This window comes from Botrytis byssoidea, assembly GCF_014898295.1.
Source record: "Botrytis byssoidea strain MUCL 94 chromosome Unknown BBYS_020, whole genome shotgun sequence".
NCBI lineage: Eukaryota > Fungi > Ascomycota > Leotiomycetes > Helotiales > Sclerotiniaceae > Botrytis > Botrytis byssoidea.
This window is the reverse complement of record NW_024065861.1, coordinates 791,257-815,533: the sequence shown is the minus strand read 5'-3', so window position 1 is coordinate 815,533 and position 24,277 is coordinate 791,257. Positions and strand designations below refer to the sequence as shown.

Here is a 24,277-nt window from a genome sequence, read left to right as displayed (position 1 = left end):
TAAAATAAATGAATATTAAATAGAAAAATTCCAAAGAAACTAATTAGAGTTTTTAAGGAATAATTATATACAAATTTAAAAAAGGATATGAAAACTAGATATACTTTTGCTTTAGAATAAAGTATTCTTTTATTTACAGTATTTATTATACTTTTATTATGTATAATTATTAAATTAGTTTAGCTTAAATTAGCTAATTCTAGGCTAATATTTTGGCCCTTGGTATTATTCTAATTCTACATCTTTTATTCTATACATAAACCTCACAGTAAGATTATAAAAGCTATCTTATTAATGCTGAGCGAACTATGCTATTTACAGGTCTTGATTACGTAAGCTATGCTACCCTGTAGTCCGCTACAGGATATTTGATTTATTTTTAAATATTTAAATAACAATTATTTTGAAGGGTTTGAATTGAAAATTCAATAAATTTATTTATTTTGTATTGAAAAAGTATTACAAATTAAAAATTCTAATTTTTTTTGGATTAAAAATTTAAATAACTTCCCTTGATTCAGATTGTTCATCATAAGATTTTTATAATTTAACATTAATAAATGTAATAATTATATAATATTTAAGTTTATATAAGTTAGAGAAACTTGAGTTTTGCAGATATTATGTTATAAAACATTATAGTGTGCGGTGAGTAGGTTCTAGAACTCTTTTACTTTACACGGCACGCGTTTTTCAACCTACCTCACATTCGCATATATGAAGGACATTAGGTTTTGAAACACTTGGTCAAAAGACTTCCACTGCAATCACTCCGCATCTCCTGCAAACCTTACTATTAAAGTCACGGGCTTATTTTGTGGTGATTGCTTGTTTGAAAGGGATCATACACTAAGAATGTTGCTTTTTTCCGATACTTATTGTTTTACATACCGCTCACTTCTCAGATTCTCATTCAAAGTTTTCATTTAAGATATATTTGCTTTTGACCCCGACAAGTAAAGATGGCTCCAACATATAAATTGATCTGTCCCTTCTCTTTTGCAATGATTCTCAGTTTCTCACTCCATCCGGATTCCAGTTTTTTTCCCGGTGCAACAAAACGTTAACCTCTGAAATTTTCCAAGAAAAAGCGTTCCGGCCCGGTCACTCTGCATACAATACACATTCCTGTAAGATCTTTCTACTCAAAATTGCAATGATAGTGGCGATTTACTAATATTAACCAAGGTCTTACAACATTCAGTTCCACCATGTCAGTCTCAGAACTACCATCAATTCTCTCGAGAACAGTCTTCTATAATCTCAATGGGACAAGATCGGAGGGCATTCGCATTCATGTCAGATGTGGTTTCGAGAGAGTGCTTTGCGAGCTCAGCACCATTGAAAAAGAGAGTATCCGAGTTGCCATCCTCGATACATTAAGTTGGGAATGGTTTGATAGTTACGAAAATTGCGAAATTGCTTGCGTCTTTCCCAACCTGAAGGAGATCATATTTTTGTGCGCCAAGCCTGAGAATCTGTTCAAATATAGTATGAGAAATTCCGCTCTTCAACTCCAGCCTTTGAGACCTGGAAGATATGTGGAGACCGGACCTAAGAGACATTACCTCACTGAAAGGAGATCTTTGAGGATCGAAAAACTGATACGCAAGCAACATGGAAAGCCACTCGATACTGACGACGAAAAATATCAGGGGGAAAGGGATGAGGATGGATATGGAGTTGGTTTCTTAGGCGACGGGGATGAGGAACTCAAACGTGAAGAGGAAGATCCAACAGACTTTATAGGACAAGGCGAACATGGCTTCAGGGAGTACTTACGCTGGGAGGATAAAAGAGAGGAGTATTAAGACATGTTCCATGATGCTTTCACAGACCACGATGGTGTCTTATACCATGATAGGGATTTGGATACAAGAATTAGCATTCCTAGAATCACATTCTGTAGTATCACAGAATTAGAGAGTGAGTGGGGCGATATGGAGAAGGGCGATTGGGGCGATTGGGGCGATATGGTGATGAGCTTCTGATGTTAGTTATCTTTGTCACTACGCACCGATAGCTTTGGGTTAAGTAAGGCGGGGAAATGGGTATAGAGTATTAAGATGTCAGAAATTGAATACGTGACCGATTCTAGCCTAAGTGACCAGGTTTTCTACCATTGCAACTGAAGACGAATAGATTTATTCTAATTCCAGCGAGATAAGTGTCAAGCGAATCTCAGATAATCATTTTGTGATTCCTGAATGAATGAAGCCGAGCTCGCAATTATGGTTGCCGCGCCTTAATCTTTTAGATGTTTCGGTTTCAGAGGTATGTGGATAGATTGAAAATGATTGTCTATCTTACACTCCGACCTTGTTTATTTTAATTCTTGTTGCGTCTTAATAGTTTCCCAAATAGTTCCTGAGTAGGCACCTTTTTGTTTTTGTTCATTTGTGAGATGTTGTAATCGCTGGTCTATATTAGGGCCCGTTCGGATCGATTTTTTTAGGTGATGTTGATAACAAATATAGCCTAAATAAACATTTACCAAACATAAATATTATCCAATAAAATCTCATAAATATTGACTTTTTTGATTTACAAATATTGTCAATAAAATATATTTATCAAATACAAATATTATTTAACAAAATCTCATAAATATTGATTTTTTTGATTTACAAATATCATTAACAAAATATATTTATTAAATATAAATATTATTTAACAAAATCCTATAAAATCTATAACTTTATATTAATAATATATCATCAAAATCTTAAATACAATTTTAAGAAATATTTAATAATATTTTGTAAACCTTTTTAAATTTTTAAAGAAAAACTAAGCTAATTTTCAATTAATTATATTATTTATTATTATATTATTTATTTATTTTTATTATTATTTTATTATTATTATTTTTATTAATCTTATTATCTTATTTTATTATTATTACTCTTATTAATCTTACCTTACCTTATTATTATTATCTTATTATTATTACTATATTAATAAAAAACTTTTTTAGAATATACCTTTTAATTTTTCAAAAAAAATATTGCTTTTATTAGTATACTTATATTTATATTTAGGAAAAATATATTATTAAATATTATATTAAAATATCTATATATAGATATACAAAAAAGCAAGGATTCAAAATATATAATAAAAATTGTATTTAATTAATTCTAGATTAAAATCATAATCAATAATATTTCAATAATCTACATATATTAAAAGCTATATTTATAAAATTATAAGACTTTATACTCGAATATATTAAACTTTAATCTTTTTATAATATTATAATTAAAAAGAAACTTGTAATATTCCTCTATATAATTATAAAAGAAATTAATATAAATAATATAATAAAATTATTTGATTATTTTAAATCAATTATTTATAATTGTTTTCATTAAATCCTTAAGATTATATTAATTTTGTATTAATATGAAATCAAATTTCTAGATATTTCTTCTAATATAATAATTCCTGGTTATAAATAAATCAAAAAAATAAGAAATTCTTTTTATATTTTCAAAAATATTTTAGAATTATAAATAATATCCATATTTATTTATAATAAATTATTAAGAATATTATATTGTTTTATAATAAAAAAGGAATTTTAATACAAAATATACTTAATATTTATACTTTTGATTTTCAATTCTTTTTTGTATAATTAAATTAAAAAGAAAGTATATATAATCAATAAGTTTTTAATAATATATATATAAAAAATATTTTCAAAATCTCTAATAAATAATTCTATTTAATAAATATAGGATATACATATTAATAATTATTTCTTATTTTATATCAAAAAGTATAATATTATTTAAAAAAAATAAGTATTAGTTAATATATAATCGAAAAATAAAAAGGAATTATATAATTTTTAATATTTAATAGTATAAAATTCAATTAAACAAATTTTTGGAATTCTTAAAAACAGATTTAAGATATTTAATAAACTTTTTTTATTTTTTTTTAAAAAACAAATTTGAATTATATTTATATATATTATATTATATAATTTTATTTACTTTTACAAAACAAAGAATATATTTAAAAATAAAAAAATACAAAAAGAAATAATAAGAGATAAAGATAATGGATTTGAAAATAGCTTGGAATTTCCTCCAAAAAGTAATAATCAAAAAACCAAAAATATAATAAAAATCAAAAATAATATTACTAATATTATATAGAAAGATTACATTAAGGATTTAATCAAACAAAAAATAATTAGAAAAAACAATATTTAGGAAAATATATTGATTATTATTATTATTATAATAATTAATGATTATCTTGTGAATTAATTTTTTTTGGTTTATAATTATATGTATATTAATCTGTTTTATTATAATTAATTATAATATTATAATTAAATTTATTAATAATTTCCTTTATAAAATCATCTTGAATTCTATCAATTGTATTCAAATATTGAACTATAAAGATTAATAATTCTAAACCAATAATACTATTATTAATATTATTGAATTTTGATAATAAAGTTTTGTATTACAACTTTTTGATTATATTTTCCAAATCAGAATAATCACAAAACATCTTTTTTATTACTTGAATAACTATAGATTATTAATATTTGTATATAAATTAAGCTTAGATTTATTAATATTTATATTCAAAATTAATATATTTCTTTAGAAATTAATAAATATAATAACTTTCTTTATTACTTTCCTTAAAAGCTTTAATAAATTATAATATTTATAATGTTTTTATTTAATATTTATACCTTTTATAATCTTTATAACTTTCAATTAGATTATTCTAAGAAATATTATATTTTAATCTATTTTCTCTTTTTTCATTATTTGTATTATTCAATTTATAAAAATTACAAGAAATTTTGTTAATAGAAGTTTTGGGATTAAAAAATATAATCGATATATTTATTTTATTCTTTTTTATTCCAAAGAATTTGATTTTCGAAATTAATAATAAATTATTATTGTTATTATCATTATTGGATTCGAAAGAATTATTAGAATTAATAGTATTATTAATTATTAAAAAATTAATTATAAAATCAGATTGAATTTCAATCTTAATCTAATTGATTATATTATTAATTCTAATCACAACTCAACTAATTATAGTTTTATTTTTAAAACAAAAAAGTATTTCGAAAAGACAGATTATCTTTTTATTCTTTTATAACTTCAAATATTTATAGATATTTATAATAAATTATCAAATCTTATTCAAAACTTAAAAAGATTATTAATCTTTTTTTCAATCTATACCAAAAATTTCTTAAATATAAATATAATCCTAATATATAGATTTGAATAAAAATTATTTCAATTAATAATATTTAATTATAATTTATCAATTAAATACATAATAAAATTGAATTAAAGTAATAATTATTAGTTATATCTCATCTTTTATAAAGCTTTCTATATATTTGTTTTTATAAACCTACTATTTAATTATATATTATCAAATAGTATTTAATAGCTTATTCTATTTTTGTTTTCTTGGTTTATTATTTGTAATCCTCGAAATCGATATAGCATCTATTATAATAAAACTAAAGTTTTGAATTTATAAATCAGAAAGATTAAAATTATTATTTCATAAATATATAAAAGTATTAAAGATTAAAGTTTTAATAAAATTATAATAATTAAAAACAAAAAGATTTGATTTCTTTATAATTTGAAAATCAAAAGCAATTATTTGCAAATCTATTTCCTCTAATATTTCATTTATTACAATAATTAATAATTGACTTGAAAACTCATTAATTATATCTTAAAGTTTTTAAATTGGATTAATATTATTGGATTTTAATATATATAGAAATACACATCAAAACTCTAATTTTGTTGAAATATAATTTTCTGAAAAAAAGAAAATATAGTATTTATTAAATAAAAAAATATAATAACAAAAAAGACTATAATATTATATTGAAAAAGAAATATAATATTATTAATAAATTAAAGAAATATATTATACAAAAAAAGGGATTCGATATTAATATAAAAAAGAATAGATTAAAAAAAGAATAGAATTTGTTGATTTAAAGAAAAAAGATATAATTATATTAGAAATAGTTATATTAGAAAAAAAATATAATATTAATTATAATAATATTGAAATAGAAAAGATAATAAAGAATAATATTTATTAAATACTATAGAACTATTAATAATAGATTATTTAGAAAAGGGATTTATTTTTATAAATAAAATTGATAAAAAGAAGTTTGAATAAAGAAATAATTTTCAATAAATATTAAAAAGTATATTATAATAAAATAGTAATAATAATAATAATATTAACAAAAGATTATAAAAAAAAGTATTTGTTAAATACAAAAATTGATTAAAAAATAAATTTGGATTTATAAAAACTATTAATTTTGTTAAATATAGAATTCAATAATTTGTAAAAATATTGTTAATAAATTTTGTTGATTTTTTGAATAATCTAAATACAATTATTAATAAAATATTTGTAAATTATATATTATAATATTATATAATCAAAATTAATAAAATATTAGAATTTTAATAAATGATTCGAATATTAATATTGATAATATAATATATTCGCTAAATTTGTAGTGCTACAACAATGTTGTTAATATAGAAAAAAACAATCCAAACGGGCCCTTAGTCATTTGGACTTCTCAATGTCTGAGTTCCAATTTCAAACTCATCGTCTCTGTTTCGACACCCTCGGTGACGACTTCGTTTCATGAAGCTCCCATGAATTTTTACTGCCTCCTTAGTCTTGTATTACTTTCCCCTATTTTGCTTCATCCACTCATCACTGGTTTCCAAGTCTCGCAACTCTCTGTTTGCTTGCATTAGATTTAATAGCGAAATTTCACTCATCCATTTCAAAACGTGTGGAATGTCCTGAATCATTCGATTTATTGAAAACACGGGTACGCTGAATCTGTAAGATAGTTTCTGACTTACAAACTGTTTTGAAACTATGCCATACATGCTGCAATTTCCAGACAACAATATCATAATCCCATCCCATATGAACAATACCTGTAAAGACTCAAGTCCGTATGTAATTCTGCAGCCGCATAAAATTAGGTAATTATTGAATTGAAACTACAAGAGAATAAGTAGTGAACAACACCAAACAGATTTGTATTTATACCTGTAAATTGCATTATAAGATTCTCCAAGCAGCCTCTTCAACCCTTCCTAACATCCACAAGATAAACACCCACACTCTTCAATCCAAATTCTCAGAGATGTCAGGTTACCAAGAACAATGCAACTACTGTGACTACGAGGTAGTCAAGTGTTGCTGCTGCGGCGAATTCAGCCACCGATTTATCGGAAATCCATGCAGTGATTGCGCGTCTGGACGCACAACCCCTTCCTGGAACGGTCAAGATCCCATCTGGGTCGAGTATTGCGAGCAATGCTTACGTAACGGTCAGTCTTAGAGAGTCCAGTCTTATCGCAGTTTCTTCATCTTTTTCTTTCTTCTTTTGCTTTGTTCTTTTGTTTGATGGGTAGGATTGGATACTAGCAATAGCAAGTATTTAGTTAATCGGTTACTTATCACGAGACTTTAAAGAAACTTCAAAATCTAAAAAGAAATTTCAATTATTGGATGGATGATTAGGAGTTAGCAGTTGAAAAAAAAGTCTAGAAAATCGTTTCTAGAATAAAAATAATAAAAATATGTTTTGCTTTAAATAAGTTCCGGATCTCGAAATATGACTAATTGACTATGAAAATATCCTTGCTTTGATCTCTTCGTCTTGAGTTGAGTCTATCTAATGGGAATATGTTATGTGGATTTTAGACTTTTTACCCCTTTTGTAAGTGAGCCGAGTATTTTCGTATGATGTGATTTCTTATTCTCTATTTCTTTGCCTTCATTCTCTTTAACTATTACGTTGTGAGATTTTGGGTACAATTGAAGTATCACAGGGGCCTAGACAATTAGAATAACCAATCTTTATTATTTATGCTCTTTTTAATCGACACTCAATCTGTGCCTGTGTTCCAACTGGATACCTCCAGATTTTAATAACCTCCAATCCAGCTGCATCAATAATCTCTCTGAACTCTTTTTCACTCTTCTCTTTTCCATTTAACATCATCATACAAAAGTCCATCCAATAAATCATTATTTCACCATCAACATCAGTCTTCTCTGGTCGTATCATATCAGCAATCACAACGCGGGATGTAGAACCCATAGCCGATGCGATATTTTTGAGAAGTTGAATGCAGACTGGTTCATAAAAATCGTGGAGGATACGTCGAATGAAGTAGACATGAGCATCTATTTTGTGTTAGATTTCCATTCCCATTTGCATCTGGTTTGCTGCACCAAATCACTAAGACTTTCAACCACCATACTTCCGTCTTTATTTTTCTCCCATTGTACTTCTTCAGCTAATCACATAACCCGCCTAAACTGATGCACGTGAACGAAATATAGGGAGTAACTTACTTTTGATAGGTTGAGGTGTATGAAAGTCATAGACCATTTTCTCAATGTTGGGAATATCTTGCTCGGTTAAACTTTCCAGAACATCTGATCTATCCTGAAGAATCATCTTTGCCCCAAAACCCTCAGGTGCTTCTTTTTGAATAGCAATTAAAGCTTGGCCTCTTCCACCTCCGATGTCCACCACAAATGGTCTCTCTTTTTCCGCTTCAACTTCATGCTTGAGTGTGGCAAATGGATACATGCCAGTAATAGGAGATTGTCTTTCCATGGTTACCATGGTCGTATTAAACATATGTAGACGCTCTGGAGTGTGAGAGATTACTTCATAATAAGTTTTGCCTTCTAATCCATGGCCATAAGCGTATGGCCCCTTTGTCAGATCGTAAAGATCTTCTTTGGAATGAGTTCGGAAGTACTCTGGGAGTTTAATGTATGCGGGAGTATGGTCATAACTAGATGGTCAGCAGTTTTCTACACAATCAAGGAGCAGGTAGGGAAGAGAGGAAGGGTGATTGGGGAGGTCATTGGCTCTGATAACTTACATGAGTTTGAAGAATTCTTCTTGGAAACCAGGTCGGTATGCAAGAGATTTACTATTGTGCGCAAAAACATCCGACTATACCTCTTCTTCAATACCAAACATGACAGACATTCTTAATGCACGGGCTTGAGAAGAGTCAGTCCGAGTCCATGGGATGTGTCTACTGGTGGAACAACGAACCAATGGCGGATTCATCTACATTGACTGCTGCAGCAAGGTCCTTTGCCGTAATTGATCCTTTTTCAGGGATTGTCTCAAAGGTTTTTGTTTCTACTAAGAGATTGAGAGCAGCAATGACATTTGTCTATGTTGTATTAGCATGATTAACTTAAACTGACTTTTCACCCGTCATAAGAGCTGGGACGCACATATTCCCATTGCCACATCACTGCATCAATTGGCTCCTCGAGAAAAAGTCGAAGTTTGTCAACCTGTTTGAGAAGTTCGGTTCTGGCATGATGATTGCCGTCAAAATTCTTGACTTTGGTTGATATCTCATCTGCAGTTTGCGATAATTCTGAGAAGTTTTGAAAAGAATCCATGTCGATTTCAAACGCCGTTAAAAAGGCTACAAAACTGCTGATTAGTTGACGGATTTGGGGAAGATCATGCTATGTACTTGAGTAATTAAGACGGAGGCCGTTTATTTCGAACTTTTTGAAGAGCCACGTCATAGAATCGACATGATGTGGGGATCAAACAGTTTGTAGTGGGGATAACCCCCAATATTGCTAACGGTCAATCATGAAATGCTTGTTAAAAATGGATATGCTACCGGATTCGAATTCAGATCCCGAATATACCTTGTCACTTTCCCAACCACAAGCTCGGGGGGCGGGGAGAGATTGAGCCGTCCCGAAAATCCTATCACAAATCCACAAGGAAATCACTGACTTACCGTCACGATGACATGGTTCTGAAAAACAAGGAAGAACGGAAGCCTTTCTAGATCTAGAAGCTCAAAGTGTGCGCAGAAATCTTCCAGCGACTTCTGAAATAAATACTGTAAGATACCCACAATACGTTTTTAAATGATGTGAAGATTATTGCAACATTTGAGATAGTCAATGTCGGAACGAAACTTTATCGAGCCTGGGGATGATGATTTTATTGATGAGGTTCGTTCATAAAAATGCGGAATGGATGTGGATAATGACAATAGCAGGGAGCAGACGTTGGAGAAGATGTAAGGAGCTCTCTCGCGTCGCTAACTTCAAGTATCATAAAGGGAGTAGAAGAAAATGGGAGAACATATGCTGTATATGGTCAAGAAGGTAAAGATCAATCTCTGATATGTATATGCTGGACGTCAAAGTACTGACATTTGAAAGAATATGGAATGCCGATGGACGAGATAGAGATGGACCGAATTGATATGGCCCATGCAAAGTATTTTATGCTTCTTGAGAAGAAAGGATTCCTAGCACCTATTGATGCAGATGTCCAAAACGTCCTAGACCTTGGTACTGGAACTGGTTAGCTTCCTGTGCATTTCTAAGGTCGGACCAAAACAACCGGAGACTGACTACGACCAGGAGCTTGGAGTGTTGATTTTGCTGATGCTCATCCATCGGCTGAGGTGAGACCCAATCATATTCAAAATTATGAGATAATCTGACCTTGAAAAGGTCGTGGGAATAGATATTGCTCCCATACAACCCATTTGGTAATGGCTCTCCACAATTTCGTGAATTGGTAGAGCAACGCTTGCAGATACCCTTGATCTGACTTGTCTTTAGGGCCCCGCCAAATTGTCAATTCCAAGTCGACGACATCACTCGACCTTGGACTTGGAAGAAGGATAATTTCGATTTTGTTTTCGCTAGAGATTTACTCTTCTCAGTCAGAAACTGGCCGGATTTGATTTCTCAATGCTATGAGTAGGTCTCTTCCTCAGATATCAGACAATTCTAACTATTTAGTCACATTAAACCCGGCAGTTGGGTAGAGTTCCAATCCATTCATGGTGTTCTAGGCTGCGATGACGATACTTTACCCCCTGATAGTAAATTCCGCAAATATGATAAACATATTAGAGCCGCCGCAGTTGCATTTGGAACCCCTCTAGAAGATCCGGCTTCGTTCAAGAAATGGTTCGAGAAAGCCGGTTTTGAAGCTGTTTTGGAAAAGAAATACAAGATCCCTTCAAATCCATGGCCGAAAGATCCACGACTAAAGTTGATCGGGGCTTTCGAACAGGAAAACTTCATGACTGGACTAGAAGGTATGAGTATTCGTTCTTTTGATAAACTAGGCTGGATTCTAGACGAAAGCAAAAGATTCTTGGGGGAAGTAAAAAAGGAAATCAGAAATAGGAGAAAACATCCTTACTATCCATTGTGAGTTATTGTCCTCAGTTTTATGCACAAAAACTGATATTATAGCTATGTTGTATATGGTCGAAAGCCAAAACAATAAAACAAAAACATAGATCATAACGTTTTAGAAGAATGAACTGGATTTCTCAATTAGACAGTGTCTCGCGAAGAAGCCATATGGTTGGCAATAAAGATCTGATGCTTGAAAAGTACCAACATAATTCTTACTATTTTAATACAAATTTATTAACAATGATTAAAATTTGAAATTTAACCGAAGAAGATTCTCAGAGGAATCGTCTCGAGTGTACAGTCTGAGATACCACAATGAAACTTTAACAATTGTATAAATGTCGTAGAAGATACCAAACAATCCCGTGTCCACAGCTCTCCAAATATTTTTCCAAATCGCAGGGTTCGAAGCCTCAGGGGAATTTACTATTAGAACCTGGAACTTGGAAGGTGATGCTGGGCTACTAGCCTAAGGAAAATATCGGTTTAGTATCATACAAACTCTCATATTCGCAACCATTTCTTCCGCCGAAATAAAATCTGTAGAGCATATGATCACGGAGGTGACCAGATGATTTGAGCATGAAAATAGAAAAAAGTAAATGGTAGAAGTATATACACTAAAATCTTTGAATGTTATGGCGATGATACTCAATGCTAGGAACATCATACCGGGCATCATTCTGCCTTGAACTGCGAGACATCTACATGTCTTCCTTGATCAAATCTGCTGCTCTCTCTGCTACAGCATACAAAGTACTAACCAAATGTCCGGAGACTTGCATAGGTAATATACTAGCATCTACAACTCTCACATTCGCTGTTCCATATACCTTCAACCTTGAGTCTACCACTCCACCGACCTCTCTTGGCATCATTGCAGCCGTTGATACTGGATGGAAGTTTGAGCGATAAACAGTTTCAACCCAGTCAAACCATTCCGCCTCCGTGGCATTGGCTGATACTTTGTCCAATCCAGGCTTAGTCTCTGATCCGACGAAAGAGGACAATGGAGAAGCCGCATAGATGGAGCGAATAAACTTGGCCGTGGCGATTTGAGATGTGACATCCCAATCAAACATGAAATAATTTGGATTGATAGCTGCGGGTGTGCCAGCTACGGAAGATGCGATGTGAATGCTTCCTCTTGCAAATGGTAACAAGGCCCAATATTCCGAGCTGAAAGCTGTTGCGGATGGTGAGATGAGTATTTCAGCCATTGGAACTGGATGGGTAGTTGAGAAGATCAGATCATGTTGAATTTTGAAGAATTTCAACAAATCTGCAGCTTTGGTGATGTTACCTGATGCAGCTGATACTTGAGCAGCATATGAAGGAAGAGATTGAAGAACATGAGCAGAGATGTTTTGAACTTCAGAACCAAATACTTGGGCTGCGGAAGGATAAGCTACCAAGGTTCCGGCTCCAGAGAAAAAGGTGTTGCCTGAACTGTTGTATGCAAGGCCAGTATTTGTTTGATCTTGAAGATTTTCTCCTACAGTTGGGAGATCAACTACAACTGAGATATTGTGCTTGCTCAAGATGGAAGGGTTTCCAATACCGGAATGTTCAAGAAGAAGAGGGGATGCTAGAGCTCCAGCTGAAAGAATGACTTCGAAGTTTGCATGAATAGTGTATGGAATGCTTGAGTTGTTGGAAAGAACTTCGACTCCATTTGCGGTAGGGGTATTAGCGTCGGATGTCCATGTGAGTCGTTGAGCCATAGTATTTGAGTAAAGATGAAGATTGGTGCGGTTAGCAATTGGATAATAATATGCTCGCCCAGCGTCATGACGAACGTTCAATGTTCTGTCGTATGTAGCTGGGTATCGACTGTAACCAACCATTCTACCAGTATTGACATCATCATTTGAAGGAACACCAAGACCTGCAAATGTATCATTCAAGGTTGTGTGGAAGTTGCTAGTATCTGCCAAGCTGTTGAGCCAGCCAACCTTCAGTGGTCCATCGAATCCATTCGCTGAGGCGTCATATGTTGCACCAGCTTCAACTTGAGCAGTGGTGGGGATTTCGAGTGTCTGAGACTTTTTGTAGTATGGGAAAAGATTTGCCCAGTTCCATCCATCATTTCCAATGGCCGCCCAAGCATCAATTTGAACATCTTCCGCTCGCGTGTATGCCATTCCTGGTTGCGTTAGAAACGTCATGAATAGTTTAATGGGGAAGCATACCATTGATAGTACTAGTCCCTCCGATGATTTTGCCAGCTCGTAAGACTTGGCTCATGTTTCCTGCATACTTTTGGTTCGTCGATTGATAGGCCCAATCGATGTCTGTTCCAAAAGATAATCCATAACCGGATGGGTTTGTCACATTGGGATTGTTGTAGCCCGAATCACCTGCCTCAATGACAGCCACGGTGACATTCAACTCGGATAAACGATTTGCGATGACTAGACCACTGGTTCCAGCACCAATAACAATATAATCATAAGTTAAAGTAGATTTGGTGCTAGCTGCAGCCAAAGAGGCCAGAGCAAGTGTAGATAGTACACGATACATAATCGTTCGGATTGATAAACAGATGAGGGTGTAAAAGAACGAAAGAATGTAGTGGTGAATAGAACATAGGATTGGATGAAATCGTAGGTGAACTTATACAAACATTGTCCCATATACTGTCGGTCCGCCCTGCGTCTATCTAGAACCATCTCTGACGCCGACTCGGGCATTCAGTGGAGCATGTGAACTCAATTTTGAGGATTATACAGCATCTGTAAGTTCTTCGCAACTTTGACAAAGCAATTTTCGTGTTTGACAAAGCAAAGGGGGATACCGAGATGCGATTCCACGCGTCAAACTCATGGTTCTTGCCTTGAGTTTGGAGAATTAAGAGTTATGGTCCACAATATCTTTTGGTTCGAACTTCAATCGCTTGATTGTGACGTCGGCAAAGTCTCGTCAAAAAATAATAATGCCGAAAGGACTTTGACGAACGCAAGGATCTGCTTGTCGATGCCCATCAAAATTGTCAGTACCGATTAAGTGCCGCTATGTTATCATTCAATCATAGTTTGATGGGACAATCCGACCAATCCGACCAACCCGACCATTCTATAGGTCTCGTCACTTGACTCTCCTTAGACAGTGTCGTGCAATGCTCGGAAAGTCTGAAAGATCCTTAGATTCTATTGTCTAACATAGATCTAACATGGATTACGGTCAGAAGAGAGAGTGAAACGTCATCGATGCAGGGGAGAAGGGAGTCAATGTTTTATGGATTCAGCACACATTATGATTCATCCAGTTCATCCAGTTCATCAAGCTGATCAAGTTCACCAAGAGCGTGGCGGATTTCTGAAACTACAGAAAATTCTTAATGGTGCACAGACAAAAGAACGGAAGCAACTATGGAGACTCAAATTTCTACTCGTAGAGATCCTTAATGCCCCCGCCTTATTAATCTTTTACCAACCGGACCGAAAGAGCGAGACCAACTTTAGAAAGCATTGATAAGCCACCAGAGTATCCACAAAGTTGCATGGGGATGAAATCTGTTCCGCCATGTTTATGTATAAGCTTAAAGGTTTATTTTGACTCGCTCCACTGCCACTGCCAATCATCCTCGACCTCTATCGTTCATTCTCCTACCTATAAATATAATGGTCGATCCGCAGCAGATTATATGGTTTGGTGATAGATAACGGAAATCTAGGCGCAATTGATGTAGTGGTGTATTGGGTCTAGATTTGGTGCACCGCGGTGCTGGATGGTATTGGGATGGATTTGAATAGAAATTATTCAGGCTATGTGGTGGACACGAGAACCATCGAAATGTCAGAATTTGAGCACTACACACAAGTCACATTGCTTGGCCTTGTTATCTACATATTCGTGTATCAAAAATGCGATAGCGATATCCTCTCTCTCTATGGCAAATGGGTGCATCTTGAAACGGGCAAATCACAGAAAACAAAGCAAGTATAAGATTTGGAGACAGAATATGTACGTGTTCCAATATATACAATCAATAATAAATACGATCAAAATAGAAAGGCAAATTTTCAAATCTTGTTCGACTGAGACTCTCAACACCACCCCTCGCCCCCTTCCCTTCTTGCTCGCCAGATGCAAACTTCCACCAACGCGACGACACTGTTCACACACTACTTCTTGAGAGTCAAAACTCCAGGACGGTAAGGCTGAGTGTCATAGTTGCCGTTGGAAGAAGGGCTCTTTCCCTGGTAAAGCATCTGCAAGTTACATGGATCAATCGTCATCGTCTGATCCGGGTTGCTGCGGATCAAATCGCCATGACTGATATCGTTAGTCCAAGTGGCACCACTGTTGGCCTTTCCAGCGAACGGCGCTGCCTCAGTTGCAGCCTGTGGAGTCCATGTACCGCCTAGACTTGTAGCAGTGAATGAGCGGAAGTATCGTCCCTTTGATCCGATTGCTTCAACGATCATGAGGTACTTGTTTTGACCTGCTACGGTGTAGACCTGAACTGCTTCGAAGACATTGTTGGTTGTGTCGCTAAGGACTACGGTTGATGCTGTGCCGAAATTTCCGGGGAAATTGCCGATTGGCATGCTAGATCTGTAGATTTTGCCGTTGTCTCCTGCGAAGAAGAGATACATGTTTTTGCTGTCACCAATGACGGTTTGGTCGATGGGGCCGGTACTGGAGCCGGAGATGGTGCCGGAGATGGTGCCGGAGAAAAGGGGCTGCGATGCTGACCAGCCATTTGCATTGGTTGGGTCACTCGATGTCTTGTAAGAGAAAGCGGTTGGGCCCCATTGATGGGCCAAGATCCAGATACTCTTTGGAGCGAAGTAGAAGAGTGTAGGGGCAATGGTGGCTGAAGTCATTTTGTTCTGGCTGGCTGCGGCCATGTCAGACCAGTTTGTGAAGAGCCCGAAGTTCATTGAGCCATAGGCGGTTCCTGTGTCGTGGTCTGTAGCATAGACAAGGTGTTGGCCCTTGTAGACAACATGGGTGAAGTCCTTCAGTGAGGCCCATCCTGACTTTGGTGTCGCCAATGCATTAGTGGACGTCCAGCTGTATGTAGATGGGAGATCACATGTAGCGGCGAATGCTTGTGGTAGTAATGCCGCGAAGAACAGAGTAGAGATGCGAGTCATGATGAAGATATATCACAGGATACTTGGAGTTGGAAGAGGAATGAAGTTATTGAGATGATTGAGAGGATATCGAATACAAGAACCTCGCGATCCTTCTCTCTTTATGTCATATCACTCCCTGGCTGGTGACATCGCCAAGTCTATCGATTCAAATGCCAACGAAACAGCTAGCAAGGGTATACTATATTAATCGTTTACAATTGATTCTCTCTGCAATATACCTACAGGACGTAACATTGAAATGAAATTATGACAAAGTCCAATCATTACAAGTCGTTTAGTTATGGTAGTGTTTGTATGAACTTGTCTATATCTTATTGGCTTTTCCGAGCAGCTAGTAAAGTCGTATTTCATTAAATGCTCCCATTAATGCTTTTTGTGATATAGGTACTGTAGGAACCAACGTTGAAACAAAATTGTGGGGAAGCCTGCTTGTCACAGGCCCCTCTAATTACGGTAGTGCTTTGATTGGCTCGTATATATCAGATGCCAAGTGGATACTAAATATGGTTTTAGCATCGAGACAGACGACCTCGGCAGTTCTAGAACCTGACTTAGCTTCAATTCCTTATGAATGATAATCAAGCTTACCTCTTTTCCCATAGGCCTCGAGTCCTTTCCCCATATTTACTCCTCATACCCAAGAACGACTAGTAATCACAGCCTGCTTGTTACCTCCTATTGCATAGTATTTTCAAAAAAAAAAAAAAAAACTTCTCAATATGCCTCATGATACCGAATTTGTTAAGATTGTAAGCGTTCGAATCAGGAGAACTTCCTTGAACAAAAGGTGCAGGATACCAGATTTTCGATCCGAGTTGTCCACCAGGGGGTGCACGGACTCACGGGACAACGTGACAGGAAAGCACAATTTCATACCAAAATAAGTAATTTTGATAATTTCATTAAAATTCAATTTATTATAAAACTCTTTTGAAATTGAAATATACTGTTTTTTAAGTATAAAAAAATTATTTATTTAAAAGTAGTTCAAATAAATTGTGATTTAAGCTCAAAAAACAAATGGTACATTTTCTCATCAAATTTTTTGATAAAAGATTATATATTCTTTTATAAAAATATTAATATTAGATTTTTTAATTCTATTTTGAAATTATATATAATAATTATACTTTAGATTTATATTTCTGATTTTCAAATAAACTTATAGAAATTTTGAATTTTGAATGAATTATCAAAACAGCTCTTTTTGGTATGAAATTGTGCTTTTCCTCTTAAGTGTCCCGTGAGTCTGTGCACCCACTGGTGGTCCAGAGAAAGTATTCCCATGTTTGCATTTGCTAACAAGAAATCTGATTGATTTCTAGTATTTTGAACCCTGAATAATAAAGCAGTACGCCATAGCTACAGACTCAAGGCTCGCTATGAATATAGACAACCAGTTGAAGAAATTATGCATAGTTATCACAAATCAGTTTCCACACCGTTCGATTTATCTCATCTTTTCTCAAGATTCTTGAATGGAATTGGAATGGAGTCTATAATCTCGGGAATTTGTATGCTCACGGTCGATCTTTTCAGTATTCATGATACCGAGGTAGGAACTTGGTACAATACTGGCCGAGTCCTGGGGATAATTTCGTCAGGCAAGTTAATATTGCCGAAGATAATGGGGGGGGCGGCTTTGATATCTGTAGGAAATTTAATGTTCTGCTCTTTTAGATTTCAGAGTCTTTGCATGCTGGTAGATTAGCAGCACTAAATCTTAATTTGATGTCACGCTCTTTAATTGGTTGTTTTGAGTGGGTCGGAAAGCTTAGATTGATCTCATATGGGGTTGTAGATATTTAAATCTAGAAAAAGTTGCTGGGCGCTTGGGTCTATGGATGTCATCGAGAAAAGTAATGACTCGTGTGCAATAACTGTGCTATGGAAAAGAAGTGCTCATAAATTATAGTACCTTGTAGAAGAAAATCAATCACGTTGCTAGTTGTTCAATACTCACTAAACAAGGATCTTGACATAAGTCTACATATACCCTTACATTTTGAACACTTCAAAAAATGAATTTATGTGTATTTAAAACTTTAGTTACCCAATGACCCTGAGACTTCGATTTGACTTTCTTTCATACTATGAATCCCCACAAACGTCGAGATCTTCGAACTTCATTTCCTTTTCTAGGAGCTAGTTATTGATATCATCTTCACAATCTAAGTAATACTATAATCTCTTTTTTAGTAAGTTTGAGCAGTTGAGCGACATGCAAGTATCTAGGCATTGTTCTGACAATTGCAATGTTGAAATAAATATTGTAAGCGTAATAAGAATCTCAAGTCTTAAAATCTTATGACAACTTTGAAGATAGTAATTATCTAAGATACAGATACTCAAAAAGTCTTTACTGTTAGTTGAATTAAAGTATGTTATATTTCCCGTTGGGGGTAAGTCTAACTTGTACAAATTCTCACCGATATGCCCCCTAAAAGCTTGATTCTCCACTTTACTGCATTGATGTTACCTCATTGTATATTAGTTATTGGTTGTAAGCAAAAGCGAAACGAGCTTACCCGGATGGTAGGGGTATTTGGTCACACAAGCAGTATAAACGATACTCAAAGCTACGCATAAACACTCTGCCGTGTTGATGACTACGGCTTATTATCGCCACGTAGAGATGTGTAAATCAAGAGCCTTCAGGTCTTCATTCTTGACTTTGACTTCACTGAAGCGACTTTATATGATATCGCTTCAGGGACTCTTTCAACAGAGAGCGTTCCACAATGTCGTCTCATTCACCTCATTTGAAAAAATCGAAACTATCTTTCAAATTGTCTTCTGCTTTTAATTTAGGGAGTGACGGGAATTTGAATGCGAATAGACAAGAGTGCAATCTAGTTGTATCGATTCTAGGGTTTTAAAAATCTAATGGAAGTTTGAACATGATCAATCAACATCCAGTGAAGCTAATGCATCTAGAAAGGATGATACCATGTCGATTGATATTGTGCCGGAGATTAATTCACATTACCCAAGAAGTAACGAACATTCGGTAGTTAATGATGATATTGATATCGTGACAGAATCACTAGCATCCACTGTCTTGAGTTTATTTATTAGTCAATGCAGACCCTGATATTATAGACGCTTTCGGAAAGAACGATACATCTATGCAGCATAAGAACCTGGACTTAAGTAAGTACTTTTAATATAGAAGACATACTCAATTACCAAGTTTGTGATAGATCATAAAGTGCATAGTGCTAGGGAAGTCACACTTGGAAAAGTAAGTTCTCAGTTTTCTCTCCAGATAGTGAGGTTACATTTAATTTAGGCAGATTTTGAAACCCCTTTGGTCCGAACCATATGGGGATTCAGCTGAAGACGAAGCAATTTCGTCGCGTAGCAGGGAGAATGGTGAGATGAAATCTGCAAAGTTTCGGGGGTTCGCTGTCATCGGCTTTGGACAAGGTGATTGTCTTTGTAAATTTGATGCCTTGCTATTTACTGACTGTCAAATTAGATCAATTATAACTTACGGAAGAAGAGCGACAGACAAGCCAGGTGTGCATGCTGAAGAGCACATCATTATCTACGAGATGAAGCCAGCAATGGCTCCGAACGAATCGTTAGCCAAATGATATTCAAACGATCAAAACAATACCAGACTCAACACAACATCATCTCGACCTGGAACCTAGAATGAACTTTGCAAAAACTTATACTTATGGATACATTTTTAGGGACTTGTTCATTGGTCACAACAATGAGTGAACGTTGAGTAAGTCCTACGACCAGGCTAGATTTCACTAAGTCTTTCTGATATATCGTCTATACCAAGCTCATACTCAACAGATATTCCCATGTACAGCGATTCAATTCCTATTATACCAAACACTTTAGACACTTCTGCCTTCTCTGCGCCCTCTCAATATTCCAAAGTCTCAGACTATGGGAACGGCAGATCGTCTTCAATATCGTCCAGTGGCAGAGAATAGCATTAGATTCTCTACTTCCAATCGATACGGTAGATACATTTAAAGAAGACAAACCCCTTCGACACAGTACAATTCATCGTTAATGGACCACCTCTCGACGGACTTCAATAATCACAATCCAACGATTGGTCTTGCTAGCCATTTCTCAGACCACCGACACAGCGCTAGAAATCCACCTCTAATTATACCTCTTAGTGGCTCATACTCTTCGTTAATCTCTATCAACAAACATCAGCACTAGTAAACTCGAAGAGGGAGTAGTCGATTGATCCCCAGCGAGCTGTTTCGATACATGGTGGAAACAAGACACATCGTTCTCATTTACATGGTCCTTCCAGAAACAATACCAAGGATCGCTCATCGGGACGGACTTCACCTTTCCCAATATATGATGACAGTTTAAATAGGGATGCGTCTCTAGGGTCCCGCAGTATCCTAAGAGTTATTGTCGATGACTTTGTGCCAACGATGGCCGACTCAAGAGGGCAAAGAATACAAGATTCTGTTGGACTGCAAGGCAGTCAGGATTTTATAAATCTAAAAATCAGGCATTTAAGCCGTAATTAATCATTTAGTGGCCTAGAGAGCCTTAATTCATTGTTTTCTTCCGCGTCCTCATTATCTTCATTATCTAAATACACAAAGTAGAGTTGTTAGGATTTTGTCCAAAGATGAGAAGTTGAAGAGACTCTATCAAGAAGTCTTGTAAGTCACAAGGCTAGTGAAGTTAGAGTGATACTTCTGGAGTTGTATCATACAACTGTCAAAGCAACTCAGGGCTGTAATCCCTCAGATTAGTACTGTTTCTCGCTATATGTCACTTGGCTATCACTACGCGGCATCTAAATAAAAGCCGACCTAGAGCATCAAATACCATCACCTACCAATCCACTGATGGATGACATCAGAGAGCCTGTTGTATTTGAGAATGGCGAATAAGATGCTGGTAACGACGCAGGTGAGAATAGAATTGCGCAACCATTGAGATTTTCGAGATCACTGTTCAACAATCGAGATCCTGGACCTTACTCCAGGAGAGCCTACGACTATTTTTAAATCTGGATAATGTTCAAAAGACCCTCCTTGATAATTGGTCGTCCCCTCTGTCGAGGGAAATAACTTTTGAAATCAATTATAGTATTGATTAGGAAGTTCTACAGCTATAGAAGTCATTTTTCTCAGAACACCAATCAATCGAGGACACTTTGACACTCACGGCAACTTTATGATATTCATTGCGTCAAATGTTCAATATGATTCTTCTAAAAGTTTAAAAGCCATCGAATGTGATCTTATGAGGAACGTTGATATGTATCTAGTTTTGAATGACGACATTTGTGGTAGCAGCTCCTCTGAGACGGTTAAATAATACAAAGTTACTTGTGGCCAAGCATTAGGTGAACTCGAACTTACTCTCCAGAGCAGCTGTAGAACCGGCGCGAACAATACTACCAGCATTAACATTTCTGCACTTGTAAAATATGACAAATCAAATTCTTATTTCGGCAATGTCTTGACTATGCTCAGTGTTGGGGCTCTCGACCCAAGACGACCTATGCAAATCGTCTGTTCTAGTGAAGAACACCTGGTATTCAGAACATGCTTTGCCTTTCACGAGTGAGAATGAAAGCTTTGACACTATTTTAGTCCTAAACGGCTTTCGTCCCTTTCCAAAAAATATTAAAAAAATATATATAAAAAAGTGACTCTGATTTCTAGCATGTACTGATTCCTCGCCTGGTTGTTGCTTAGGAATTCTCAGTCAAAAGGCGTTCCCATATTCGGGTTTTACGAACTTCATTCCCTGATATGGCGTTAGTAATTAGATGCCTGAATCTGTTGATGTTTAATACCTTTCTTCATCTTCTCATTCAATCACGGCTGACTTTTCACATTCCTTTCTTCGCTTGCTAGAATTCGGGGTCAATAAAGCTGAGGACTATACCAATGTACTGACTCGCAAGCCCAAGCAAATTAATACGCCCGGTTTCCCTTCCCGGGGTACTCAGGGGGTTAGTACGAGTAACGAGAGTGTAAGAAATTCAGGATTATTGATATTCTATTCGTTCATAAGTTAAAACGACTGGTTTTTCCACTGATATAATAGTATTATCACTATCATTTGAATTCTAAAATCAAAGAGCAGAAAAGGATGGAAGGATTCGAGGCGTCATATTTTGATAATAAATTCATGTTGGAGGTATTATTAATGAAGGGAAAATATCCAAGGCTAAAAGGGAACATAAAATATATACTTGATAGCTTTTTGTACACCTTCATTATCTTATAAGGGTTATGCCATACCTTGATATCAATAATTCTCCCAGCCAAGCATCTTAATATTTCGTGAAAATCTCATATTCTAACTATATACATAAATAGTATTGAAGGTTATAATTTATAGTAATAAGAATAATTATTATTATTATAATAATGGAAGATCTAGTCAATTTAGGTTTTAAGGATAAATCGAATATATATAATAAAAGTTGAATTGAAATCAATTTATAAGAATTACATTTATTTGAAATGAAATTGCTTACTTTTTCTAGATTTTCTTTAAAGAATATTCTAGATTTATATAGTTTATAATGAAATTCTAGTATTTTCTATACTTATAAATAAAATCGATTTAAGTCAAATCTTATAGAATCATTTTAAATAATAAAAAGAAAGTATAATCAATCAGATTTAATCAATTTAATAATAATCTTTTATATACTTCTGTTTGATTCTATTCCGTTCTATTTCATTATAAATTAATTTGATAAGAGATGTTATTATATAATAGTCGGCTCTTCTAAGCGGCCGACTAGTTCCTAGTCGGGGAAAGCAATTGTCCCTGTCCAAATCGAAAAAACACTATAATATTGAATTATATCAATTAAAATTATTAAAAATTATACTAGAATTCATTAAATATTAATCTTTGTTATTTATTCAATATGCGATTTATGTTTGATGACGAAAAACGTAGATATAATGAAGTTATTTAATATTGTTGCTTTTATAATAGATATATAGAGTAATATAGAATTGGGTTTCCAGTAGAATTATATTCTTTTTTTATATAATGAATTTCAATTTGAAGAGGGTGGAGATAATGATAATAAGGGGATTGGGTTAAATATTAAAGATAATGATAACAATAACAATATCGATTTAGGTTATTATTAATAAATATTGTAAAATAACTATATCTTATAATTATAGTAGCTCTTGATTCAAAATAAATCTTGAATATATTAATGTTTTTATTAATAAATCATTTAAAATAATATGTAATATATAGATTTCGAGGATTTGAACGAGGACAATTGCTTTCCCCGACTAGGAACTAGTCGGCCGCTTAGAAGAGCCGACTATTAACTATATAATAATATAATTTTATTATATAAAATCATATTATACATATATTAATTATCAAGATATCTCCTAATTAATAAGATATTAATAAGTGATTTAGTGAACTTATTATGGATTTTCACAAATAGAAACGTGGAACATAATCACGAGCTTGATTTCTGATATTAAAATCGTCAAAAAGAGAGAAAGTTTAAGAATATGAACAAATCCGTCTTCCCCAAGCAAGAAAAAAAGAGTTTTCGCATCGGATAAAGTACATTTCAACATCTGATAGGCTAGACTATGAAAATTGGATGAAATTGATATAGCTTTGGTTGCTTTTAGAGAGGATTGGGATACTAGGTGATAGGTATTGATGCTAACTGCTCTAGGAGAGAGGTAGAATACAATGAAAGAAGTTCTTTTATTGAAGAACTAAGATACTACGATATCAAAGGAGGAAACAGATGAAACTTATAGGGAAGTACGAAAAGATTAAGTCAGTAATAGTAAGATAGAAGAGCTGTTAGTTAGGTATGAAAAGAGGCAACAAATGTT

General features: G+C 34.2%; 6 protein-coding genes across 6 annotated transcripts; 3 read left to right on the top strand and 3 right to left on the bottom strand.

Annotated features, from left to right (window-relative positions):
- Positions 1-1,211: 1,211 nt before the first annotated feature.
- EAE97_009173 (uncharacterized protein) lies at positions 1,212-1,811 on the top strand (the record flags this gene model as incomplete). Its single annotated transcript, XM_038879688.1, has 1 exon — positions 1,212-1,811. One exon carries the CDS (start codon positions 1,212-1,214, stop codon positions 1,809-1,811), a length of 600 nt encoding a protein of 199 aa, XP_038729701.1.
- Positions 1,812-7,945: 6,134 nt separating this feature from the next.
- EAE97_009172 (uncharacterized protein) lies at positions 7,946-9,522 on the bottom strand (the record flags this gene model as incomplete). The annotated part of the gene is made up of 6 exons (XM_038879687.1): positions 7,946-8,268; positions 8,440-8,891; positions 8,982-9,032; positions 9,090-9,105; positions 9,161-9,284; positions 9,349-9,522. The coding sequence occupies 6 exons, from the start codon at positions 9,520-9,522 to the stop codon at positions 7,946-7,948; spliced, it is 1,140 nt and encodes a 379-aa protein (XP_038729700.1).
- A 248-nt stretch (positions 9,523-9,770) lies between these two features.
- On the top strand, positions 9,771-11,501 carry EAE97_009171 (uncharacterized protein). The gene is made up of 8 exons (XM_038879686.1): positions 9,771-10,098; positions 10,146-10,254; positions 10,312-10,455; positions 10,516-10,559; positions 10,609-10,646; positions 10,720-10,860; positions 10,903-11,319; positions 11,365-11,501. Exons 1-8 carry the CDS (start codon positions 10,048-10,050, stop codon positions 11,396-11,398), a joined length of 978 nt encoding a protein of 325 aa, XP_038729699.1. The 5' UTR covers positions 9,771-10,047; the 3' UTR covers positions 11,399-11,501.
- Positions 11,502-12,014: 513 nt separating this feature from the next.
- On the bottom strand, positions 12,015-13,833 carry EAE97_009170 (uncharacterized protein; the record flags this gene model as incomplete). Its single annotated transcript, XM_038879685.1, has 2 exons — positions 12,015-13,456; positions 13,503-13,833. 2 exons carry the CDS (start codon positions 13,831-13,833, stop codon positions 12,015-12,017), a joined length of 1,773 nt encoding a protein of 590 aa, XP_038729698.1.
- Positions 13,834-15,437: 1,604 nt separating this feature from the next.
- Positions 15,438-16,415, bottom strand: EAE97_009169 (uncharacterized protein; the record flags this gene model as incomplete). Its single annotated transcript, XM_038879684.1, has 1 exon — positions 15,438-16,415. One exon carries the CDS (start codon positions 16,413-16,415, stop codon positions 15,438-15,440), a length of 978 nt encoding a protein of 325 aa, XP_038729697.1.
- A 3,131-nt stretch (positions 16,416-19,546) lies between these two features.
- Positions 19,547-19,910, top strand: EAE97_009168 (uncharacterized protein; the record flags this gene model as incomplete). Its single annotated transcript, XM_038879683.1, has 4 exons — positions 19,547-19,571; positions 19,622-19,662; positions 19,715-19,847; positions 19,900-19,910. 4 exons carry the CDS (start codon positions 19,547-19,549, stop codon positions 19,908-19,910), a joined length of 210 nt encoding a protein of 69 aa, XP_038729696.1.
- Between the last annotated feature and the right edge of the window lie 4,367 nt (positions 19,911-24,277).

Excerpts from the sequence above, each read along its gene's own strand:
- EAE97_009171 (XM_038879686.1), top strand. The coding sequence starts at position 10,048 with ATGTCGGAACGAAACTTTATCGAGCCTGGGGATGATGATTTTATTGAT. Across the intron at positions 10,255-10,311 it reads TGCTGTATATGGTCAAGAAG|AATATGGAATGCCGATGGAC; the intron begins GTAAAGATCAAT and ends GACATTTGAAAG. Across the intron at positions 10,861-10,902 it reads TTGATTTCTCAATGCTATGA|TCACATTAAACCCGGCAGTT; the intron begins GTAGGTCTCTTC and ends CTAACTATTTAG.